The following is an 11,099-nucleotide window of genomic DNA, read 5'->3' as shown; positions in this document are numbered from 1 at the left end:
GAGCTCATGAGATAACGGATAAGATCGTCTGCCAAATGCAGTAAATGTACATACTGTATATGACACTAGCATTTTCATCTCTCTCTCTTTCTCTCTCTCTCTCCCCATCATTTCAGCTGTAGTGATAAAGCAGTAACCATGACCCGGTTCCTGCAGCACCTGTTCCAGGGATTTAGCCTCATCACTTTATGAATGAGACAGCTTTGTTGTACTGGAGCCTGACTAAAAAACATATAATATTATATTACACAAACAGATGACAATGCATAATTATTAACCAGCTTTCCATCATGTCATTAGATAGATGTTCTTTAAAAACGCACCTCACTAATACGAACACACGGCCATACACATGCACATCTACTGTACTGTACTGTATGTGCGCAGGAGGACTGCTTCGGTCACAGTGACTCACTCAGACACCTGCACTGACATCCAGGAATGGTAGCATCCTTGTGTGCAGAAGAAACAAAAGCAATCCGGAGCACTGTGTACAGCTCTGCCACTGTATATAAAACAGCTCCACTGCTTCAAGTCACGTAAGCCTAAAACTAAATCATTGAGAATTCAACATACATACTGCAATGCAATGTCTGATGTTTAAGCAGCACGTCTGATCTAATGTGCTGTTATACTGTATATAGTACTAGTCAGAGGAATAAAATGTATGTAAATCTGTGGGCAACAAATGAAAAGATTTATACATTTGTCCTTGAGTTGTTTTTAAAAATGTTTGGAATTCATCAGGCATATCAGATCTTTTGTCAAGCAGTGACTAAATGCACTGTTTTTCCATAGGCTTTCCATAGCCTGTACCCATGGCAACACTAGATTACTAGAGCCTTGTGAGAATAACAGAAAGCAATCACTTTGTTCTTATAGTACTGTACAGTATGTATGTCATCTTTTAGTAGATCTTAATTTTCAGACGAAGAAAAAGGGAAAAAAAGGACAGCAAAAACACAAAAAACACAGCATTAATAACCAAATTAATACATTTTTTAATTTATTTACTCATTGTCTATACCGGTTTATCCTGTATTTAGGGTCACCAAGAGACTTAGAGCACGAAGCAGGACGGGGTGCCAACCCAGCGCAGGGCACACACACACACACATGCACACATGACGGGCAATTTGGGAACAACAATTAGCCTAATCTGCACGTCTTTAGGGTGTAGTGGTTAACCTTACAGAGTCCGGGTTCGATTCCTGGCCAGGCTCCTCTGTGTGCATGGAGTTTCCCCGTGTTTGGTGGGTTTCCTCCCACAGTCCATGACCTGCAGATTAGGCTAATTGGCATTCCAAATTGCTTGTGAGTGAGTATATGTGTGTGTGTGCCTGCAATGGATTGGCACCCTGTCCAGGGTGTACCCCACCTGGTGCCCTAAGTCTCCTGGCATAGGCTCCAGGCCCTCTGTGAGCCTGATTACAGGATAAAGCGATAGAGATGAGGAGTGTGTGAGTGAGTGCAGGTCTTTGGACTGTTGGAGGTAACCCCCACCAAGCACAAGGAGAACATGCAAACTCCATGCACACAGAGACGGGAATCGAACCCGGACCCTGGAGGTATAAGGTGACAGTGCTAACCAGTACACTGCCTTTTTTAATTCAATGCAATAAAATTTTATTCTTATAGTGCTTTTAACAATTGTCTTTGTCCTTGAGGAACCAGACTCAACGCGAAACCCACCCTCATTTGGGTGAGAACGGATAGCCGTAATAGACATAAATAGATATAAATAGAAACTAGTATGCTATTGTCAATTAAGCTGTAGAACTGTGTATATTGTTTAATGTCCACCTCTACTAAAAGTCTTATCTAAATGAAAATGTCCAGGTCTTATGAGAAAGTGCATACGGACGTCCATATCTATGTGTGCATTTTCATTAGATTTTTTTTTCTTCTTTGAAATCATATTGAACTTATGTCGATAAACACTGTCACAAAGCAGCTTTACAGACTCTGGGTCTAAATTTAGACTCTACATTTTTTTAAAGTGCACGACTCAAAGAAAAAAAAAGTCTCTAAAAGGCATGAGGAATAAACCTTGAGAGGAACCAGACTCAAAAGGAAACTCGACCTCTAATGGGCGACACCAGATAGTCGGAAAATCCCAGATGTTCACACAGTTTAGTGCACATGAAAGAGTTCACGTTTGCAGAACACAGTGCGCTGGGAAGTTTCCACATTGCTGCCACTAGAGGGTAGTTAAACCGTGTTGCACGCCAGCTCTGATTGGCCTAGGTCCGAGTTCTCATTTCGAACTGTTGTGCAATAGCAATGGCCACATGATTAGAGGAATGTAAGCACACTTTGTCTTTGTAAGCAATGCATGCTTCCTTTTAAAGGAAGTTCCCTTTTCTCTGGAACCTCCCCATACAGCTGTGGCTTAATGTTTAAACCTGACTATCCTAATAGTCCACATCAAAGTAAAGTTGTTGCTCAGTAACATGACGCAGGCACAAAATGCGGCTAGCCCTGCTGAGCTAATCAGAGAAGCTCATCTCTACAATCTTTAAAAAGATGTAAAAGTAGACGACTTGTTTGGACCGCTTTTCAGCGGGAGAAGTCTCTCCAGCTGTCAGCCACATGTGTACACTGGGGGCACTGAGTTCATGCGCCTCTGGGCTCTCCTGTTAGCATGGACCACCTTGGAGGCTGACACAAAGGGACAAACACTCGTCTGTCTCCAGGCATACAGTACTCTAGACTTTTCCGGTGAGACATGATGAGTGTAAAGTGCTGAGAAAAGCCCTTCTGTAGAAGCAGGTGGAGCTGTCAGGCCTAATCCTGTTATCCCTGGACTTTAATCCACAGGCAGACTTTAATACTCAGCTATACGTATCCGCACAGAATTGTCTCTACATACTGTACTGTACTGTACTATATACACAATATGGTGGATAGTTTACTGCTTGGTATGGAGGGAGTCAGAAAAACTATCTTGCACGGAGGAACCAGTGAGATTCCCAAATTCATCACAGGATCCAAGGTAGGAATTATATGTCTATATACATCAGATAGCTCTGTAATATATCTGACTCTAGATCCTACTGCTTTCATTTCAGATTAGTTACACATACAGTACAGTATTTACCAGGTGGTAATGTGGATAATATACAGTAAGCATCAAATAGCTTTTCTTGAAACATGACTGATCACTTCTCTTCTTCATCAAGGGTTAAGGGTCTTGCTCAAGGGCCCAACAGTGGCAACTTGGTGGGGTTTGAACCTGGGACCTTCCAACAATTACTAGTCTAAATCCTTATCCACTGAGCTTCCCCTGCACAGAAAGACCAGGTCTAAAATGGTGTGTGTAATAGCGATATGATTCAATATAATCCTCAGCTCAGGTTACTGTCTGTGTGGGTTCCTCCCGGGTTTGTGGTTTCCTCCCACATCCCAGAAGCATGCTGGTAACTGTATCGGCTATGCTAAATTTACCCAGTCTGTAAAGCCTGCAAAGGACTGGTGTCTCAAACAGAGTGTATTTTCCCCTTAAGCCGAGTGTGGATATTATCCTACAGTATGATCCTATACCCTGGATATTATACTTTGACCAGAATAAAGTTAAAGCCACCAGGTCAGTTAATTATGATAATAACTTAATTTAATAGTAATGCTTTTTTTTTTTTTTTGCAGTGGAATAAACTATAGTAAGGGTTGTGAGAAGCTATACTCCTGGAAGCACATAATTGCAGAGTTCTCCAATTTTCCTGATTGAAAAGACCTGCCTCAACTCGACGAATGATAATCAAGACCTTTGAGTGTTTGATTATGTACTATAGTTTAGAGCTGTGGAATCACTAACCACTTCAGCACTTTTTAAACCTCCTGCAGAGGCTTGATTACATAAGCCAGCATTTTTTACTGACTTACACCAATTGACAATAACATTAACATTAAAGCCACCTAGGTTTTGGCTTTCGCTTTGGCGCTGTCCGCTTAGGACGTGACTTTGGTACAATCTCTGGGGACGTCCTGTGGTGTCTGGCATCAGGGTGTTATCCACGGATCTTTTGGGTGGTGTTGGATACGAGGTGAGGCCTCAATGAGACTTGTTTGTCAGGGCGCTTGATCAGATTGGGATCTGGGCTGTTTGAATGCAGGGTCACCTTCGACTCCTGGGCTCCTTGTGCTGTGGGATGTGGTGCACCAGGTGTTCTGGTGCCTTTGTATCGTTGCAAGCATTTACGTTTTTCAGTCAGACTGGCTTTTGGTCCCCTCAGACATGCATAAGTCTTGGATGCCCGTGATTCCGTCACTGGTTTGCTTGTGACTAGTGGTGATCAGTGTTGTTCGGTTTGGTGTCGATGCTATGGCTGATCATTGTATACCTTTCATCTTCTTCATCCACAGGTGACTTTCCATTTCCGTACCATGCTGTGCAATGACGATCGCACAGTGTTGGATGACAGTAAGAAGGTTGGGGTGCCCATGGAGGTGGTGTTTGGAAACATGTTCAAGCTGGATGTATGGGAGATTCTGCTCAGGTCCATGCGCATAGGTGAAGTTGCCGAGTTCTGGTGCGACATAATTGTGAGTAGCATCTTTCTTTGGTTAACTTTGGTTATTTACTCAAACGACTGGACTGATGTGAGACTTGCCCACATGAACACCACTATGTAAATATCACCATGCAAGATGTCAAATATGGTGACAGTAAAAGTGCAAAACAATCTGTTTTTAAAAAGTTAATTGGAAATAACCAGCTCTGAGAACTTAACAAATCAACAGCTGACAGAATGTTTAATACCCAGTGATAATATATTATATAATGTCACGCTGATTGCCAGAAAAAGCTACACTTGTGTACAAGCCCTGTATATTAACGCAATTAAATGAAGACGCTGTTAGTACCGTATGGGTGGGATGGAGATAGCTTCATAAGCTCTGTTGATTAGCAGCGTAAGAGCTACAGAAGCCTAGTGTCTACAGCTCAAATGCCTAAAAGAGGATTAAGCGGAATGTACCTACCTGATGTAGTTATTATGCACTGCTGTCAAAACTGAGCTCTCCAACCCGGCAGGATTACCTCTTCCCACAGCAGTGACATTTAAGGCAAAACTGCCATATAGCTTTTATAAAAATGGATTTATTTAACGGTATCTTTGTTTACTTGCAGTTTTAGAAAACCTAGTATGCAAACACCTCATTCTGCTTTCTTTAATGTTCTCTGATTTGCCTGTTGCTCAACAGCACACTGGTCTCTACCCCATGGTGGCAAAAAGTCTCCGGCGCATCGCGGTGGGAAAGGATCCAGTGGACTGGCACATCCACACCTGTGGCATGGCTAACATGTTTGCGTTTCACACCCTGGGTTACGATGATTTGGATGAGCTCCAGAAAGAACCCCAGCCTCTCATCTTTGTGTTAGAACTTCTAAAGGTCGTTCTCATCCCTCTTACTTACTTACTTATTGACGCACATATATCCATAAACAAACACTTTCACATACAAACAGACACTAAACATTAAGCAAGTACGTATTGTTTTCGTCAGAGTATCTTATTTTTAAGTGGGTTGTGCAACAGGATTCTCTTTTGCAATTTGTTATGAATCTGTGAGATGCAAGAGGAACTCGAGTGGTGAACATGCACGAAAAATATTTCTCAGGAATGGCCACTAGGTTGAGCTCTGGATTTATTTTCAGTTTAAGGCTCTCAATACTGAATGTTTTTTTGGATCTCTCTATAACACTATAAACACCATATTATTATTACTACACTATATTAATGATTTTGTGGGTTTTTAATTTTTTTATTTTTGTGGATAATGTTTTTCAGGTTCAGCAGCCGAGTGAGTATCACAGGGAGTCGTGGGCCATGAATGATGACGAGAGACTGAAGGCTGTTCCTGTGCTCCATGGCCAAGGGAACAAACTCTACAAACAAGGTCGCTTTGAGGAGGCAACGAACAAATACAAGGAGGCAATTCTTTGCATCAAGAATGTTCAGTCAAAGGTGAGAGACCTAAGACCTGTAGATGGAGGGTTGATGCCTTGCTGGTGGATAAAAGTGTATGTAAAGTAAGTTATATATACACTAGAGGTATTTGGCCAAACCTGTTAATTTTTGAATTCTGGTGTTTCAATCAGGCCCCTTATCCCCAGTAAAGGGCAATCTTAATGCTTCAGCATACCAAGACATCTTGGACAATGTTACGCCTATGTTATGCCCCAGTGCACAAAGCAAGGACTATAAGACATGGTTCGATGAGTTCGGTGTGGAAGAACTTGACCGGCCAGAACACAGAGCCCTGATCGAGCTCAACCCCATCAACCACCTTTGGGATGAACTGGAATGGAGATTGCGAGCCAGGCCTTCTCGACCAACATCAGTGCCTGACCTTATAAATGCTCTACAGAATGAATGGGCACAAATTCCCACAGAAACACACCAAACTCTCGTGAACAGGCTTCCAAGAAGAGTGGAATTGAAGTATATATTGAAGTAATGTATTTGTATACAATGTCATTGTAGGTTTGGCCAAATACTTTTGTCCATGTAGTATACAGTATATACCCATGTTCCAGGGGAGTTAACCCAAATACCTAAGTAACATATAGGTCTTTACACCAGTTCATTTCGTGACAATGAAATATGATGATGGTATTCATCCTTCAACACCATCATGGAGGGCCAAATGGGAAATGTTTCCCAGGCATTAAATAAAGATTACCACATTGTTTGTGTGTCTTTTATTTAGGAGAAGGCTTGGGAGGCCCCATGGCTAAAGCTTGAGAAGATGGCAAACACTCTCACACTCAACTACTGCCAGTGTTTGCTGCGCATGCAGGAGTTTTATGAAGTCATTGAGCACACTAGTGACATCATCAATCAGCATCCTGGTGAGAATAGAATACTGTAGAATATAGATTTTATACGTTTGGTTTAATCGTATTCCAGGTCAGTGTAGACAATGGAGTTGCTGTGTCATCATGTATCATCTATTATACTTTATATACTTTAGTACACTGGTTTGTGTTGCACAGGGGTGATGAAAGCTTTCTACCTAAGAGGAAAAGCACACATGGAGGTATGGAACCAGGCAGAGGCCGAGGCTGACTTTCAGAGGGTGCTGGATCTAGACCCAGGTATGAAGAAGTCAGTGAAGAAGGAGCTTGCTGTTCTCAATATGCGCATGGAGGAGAAGAGAGAGGAGGACAGACAAAAATATAAGGGCATGTTCACAGCCACAGGAACAGGGGGAACAATTAAAGAACAAGCAAAGGAACAGGGGAATGCACAACAATCCACTACTGAGCAAGAAACTTCCAAGCTAGCCCAAGAAATGACATTAAAGGAAACTCAAGAGAGATCCAATCCAGGGTATAAAACTCTGAACCAGGATCCTTCTGAAGAGGACGCTCTAGAGGCAAGCAATGCAGAGGAGAAAACATTGGAGCAACAAACTCCAGAGGAGGAGACTTTGGAGCTAGAAACATCAGCGCAGAACATTTCAGAGAAAGACAATCCAGAGAAAAATACAATAACACACAATGCTTTAGTGCATCGAAATATAGAGGAAGAAACTGCAGAGAAGACCACTCTAGTGTTGGAATCACCAGGGCAGGAAACTTTAGGTAACCTAGCAAGTTTTGAGACAGAAATTTTAGAGAATGAAACACCAAAGCAGGAAGAGCAAGCTGCTTTTGAAAAAGTGAACTCTGAAGACACTTAATGAAAACGTCTGATAGGGTTTTTTTCCCATTAGATACCTATTATTGGAATGTATCTATTAGTGCATAAAATGTTCATGTTGCTTACGATCAAGGGCGTGTTAGATGGTATCTAATATCTAATCAAATATTATTGCATAATACTGTATGTAGATAAAAAAAATTAATAATTAGTGTAATTTTGGGTAAAAAAAAATAAACCACACAGTGTCTATAGAGCTGTGCTTCAAATACTATGGTGATAGAAATTTAGAAGACTTGTTATCTTGAACGAGTGATCATTGCCTACCATAACCTTTCAGTTGCTTTTTTTATGTTGCTGACTATCTTGCTTTTAACTGTTATTTCACTAAATAAATAAAAAATATATTATTATTAAAGTCAAAGTCAACTTTATTGTCATTCTATTTATGGTAAATGAGGCACGAAATAACATGTCTCCAGGAATTGGTGCTCCGTATAACATGAAACTGAAGCAGACAACGGTGCAGAGAGTTAGACAATAGATTACACAACACTTTAACACTATACAATCGACTACACAAAGGACAGTACCGTCTAGACGGTAGACAGTGGATAAATTGCCATTGTAAATGTATTATTACAGTGTGCATTAATAGATAGTTATATTCCTTTGAGTCTTTTACTTCGTCAGTAGTAGAGACAATGTGTAGCGTTTAAGTGTCTGTGCAGACCCGTAGTGAGCTGTGCTGTATCTACAAAGAGGTTTAAGCAACCAGTTCATCTACTGTATGTATTCTTGTCTTAACAGCTACTCTAAGACTGGGGAATCTGCAGTATCAGTGAAATGTCTGATATACTGTAACAATGAAGTCATGAGCAGGATCCTTTATTTTCCGCCTCAAGCGGGTATCAGATTGAGAACCTCCTGACTGCTGACTGTCAGTTAGCTTTCAGGAAATTCCCCTAATTTCCCTAGGACTATATTTAGATCTTCAAAGATGTTGCTGTTTATATCTTTGCAATCAGACACTTTGCTCTGAGTTCTTATTGCAGCAATGCGGTGGTATAAAATTAACCCTTTCAAAAAAGAAAATGTTTTTTTTTGTTTGTTAACTTTTCCTGCTTGATGGTTGATGTTGGAGGGCAGTTAAGTGGACAGATAAGCACAAGAGCTGTATATACTGTATACACCGATCAGCCATACCATTATAAATATTAAGTAGGGATATACTCAGTATATATATAGAAATATATATAGTATACTGGGTTGGACAATGAAACTGAAACACTGGCCAATTTAGTGTCGGAAATTTTAAGGTTAAATTGGAGCAGCCTGGTGGCCAATCTTCATTGGTTGCACATTCCACCAGTAAGAGCAGAGTGTGAAGGTTAAATTAGCAGAGTAATAGCACAGTTTACTTAAAATATTGCAATGCACATAACAGTATGTGTGACATATCAGAGTTCAAAAGAGGACAAATTATTGGTCGCGTCCCGCTAGCGCATCTGTGACCACGACAGCAAGTCTTTGTGATGTATTAAGAGCCACGGTATCCAGGGTAACGTCAGTATACCACCAAGAAGGATGAACCACATCCATTAGGAGTAAGTGTGGACGCAAGAGGAAGCTGTCTGTAAGGGATGTCCGGGGGCGAACCTGGATTGTTTCCAAAAAACATAAAACATCAGTTGCAGAATTAAATGTGCACCTCAACTCTCCTTTTTCCACCAAAACATCGGTTTCAATAGTGCCGGCAGCGGAAATCTTGGGCTGTGGACAATGTGAAACATGTATTGTTCTCTGATGAGTCCACCTTCACTGTCGTTCCCACATCTGGGAGAGTTACAGTGTGTAGAAGCCCCAAAGAAGTGTCTCACCCAGACTGTTGCATGCCGAGAGAGAAGCATGGTGGTGGATCAGTGATGCTTTGGGCTGTAATATCATGGCATTCCCTAAACCCAATACTTGTGCGAGATGGGCGCGTCACTGCCAAGGATTACGAACCATTCTGCAGGATTATGTGCAACCGATGGTTCAAACATTGTGTCCTGAAGGCGGTGCCCTGTATCAAGATAATAATGCACCAATACACACAGCAAGAGTGGTGACGGAGTGGTTTGAATAACATGGAAGTGAAGTTAAACATGGCCTGCACAGTCACCAGATCTAAATATTATTGAGCCTCTTTGGGGTGTTTTGGAGGAGCGAGTCAGGAAACATTTTCCTCCACCAGCATCACATAGTGACCTGGCCATTATTCTGCAAGAAGAATGGCTCAAAATCCCTCTGGCCACTGTGCAGGACTTGTATCTGTCATTACCAAGAATTGATGCTGTAGGAGGCCCTACACCATACTAATGTATCATTGTGGTCTTAAATCAGGCGTTTCAGTTTCATTGTCCAACCCCTGTTCATATATACTACAAGGTTCTGAACATATTATATATAAGTTATATATAAAATACTTATACACTCATAGGACCTGGGTCGATGGTTCAATCCTGGGTTACTATGGAGGTGAGATGAAGTGTCACATTTTCTTCCTTTGAATCTTCCCTTCATTAACGTATAAAGTTACACACAGTATTTATTAAATATATTTTTATTTTAAACACTGAAATGGGCTTTAACTGTATTACTAACGTGATTATTATACTATATGATTACCAAATGCATCTTCTGTTTGTAATAACACATTGAATTTATTAATTGTAAATAGGCCACTTACTGTATGCATTTCTATACATTCTATACATTTCTATACGTGTACTCTGCACAATGACAATAAAGATGAATCTAATCTCACTCACTCACTCATCTTATACCTATACCGCTTTATCCTGTATTCAGAGTTGCAGGGACCTATCCCAGGAGGCTTAGGGCACGAGGCAGGGTACACCCTGGACAGTGTGCCAATCCATCGCAGGGCACACACACACATTCACATTCTATGGGTGCTTTGGGACACCCATTTAGCCTAATCTCATACGCCAATTAGCCTAATCTCCATGTCTTTGGACTGTGGGAGGAAACCAGAGTACCCAGAGGAAACCAACCAAGCACAGGGAGAACATGCGAACTCCATGCACACAGAGCCGGGAATCGAACCCGGACCCTGGAGGTGCAAGGTGACAGTGCTAACCACTACACCACCATGCCGCTTGTATCAAATCAAATCTAATCTAATAGGATCTAATCTAACTGTATTATTACCTTAAATCTCTTTCTCTCAACAGTAAACATTAGAAACATAAATGATCTGATCATGAAGGAGATTTCCCTGTATTGCATTTAACTCTCTCTGTACAGATTTGAAATTGGCTCTATAAAAGAGCATGGTTTATATACAGTCAACGTACTGGAGAGCAGAATCATAGAAAATGCGCACACAGCAGTAATGATCAAACATTCCCCTAGTCCTATAGGAACACCAGGCAATGTTGTAACCAT

At 41.2% G+C, this 11,099-nt stretch overlaps 1 protein-coding gene across 2 annotated transcripts; it reads left to right on the top strand.

The window, feature by feature from the left end:
* Positions 1–2,526: 2,526 nt before the first annotated feature.
* On the top strand, positions 2,527–8,163 carry aipl1 (aryl hydrocarbon receptor interacting protein-like 1). 2 transcript variants are annotated; one of them, XM_053506862.1, is made up of 6 exons: positions 2,527–2,995; positions 4,363–4,542; positions 5,203–5,391; positions 5,790–5,966; positions 6,712–6,853; positions 6,998–8,161. In XM_053506862.1, exons 1-6 carry the CDS (start codon positions 2,900–2,902, stop codon positions 7,684–7,686), a joined length of 1,473 nt encoding a protein of 490 aa, XP_053362837.1. In that variant the 5' UTR covers positions 2,527–2,899; the 3' UTR covers positions 7,687–8,161. The 2 variants fall into 2 exon arrangements, with proteins under 2 accessions (XP_053362837.1, XP_053362838.1); XM_053506863.1 differs by lacking the exon at positions 2,527–2,995 and adding an exon at positions 3,295–3,313 and having other exon boundaries at positions 6,998–8,163.
* Positions 8,164–11,099: the final 2,936 nt, after the last annotated feature.

This window comes from Clarias gariepinus, chromosome 11 (genome assembly GCF_024256425.1).
Source record: "Clarias gariepinus isolate MV-2021 ecotype Netherlands chromosome 11, CGAR_prim_01v2, whole genome shotgun sequence".
Classification (NCBI taxonomy): Eukaryota; Metazoa; Chordata; class Actinopteri; order Siluriformes; family Clariidae; genus Clarias; species Clarias gariepinus.
The sequence above is the reverse complement of the archived record's forward strand: the minus strand, read 5'-3'. Positions and strand labels throughout refer to the sequence as shown.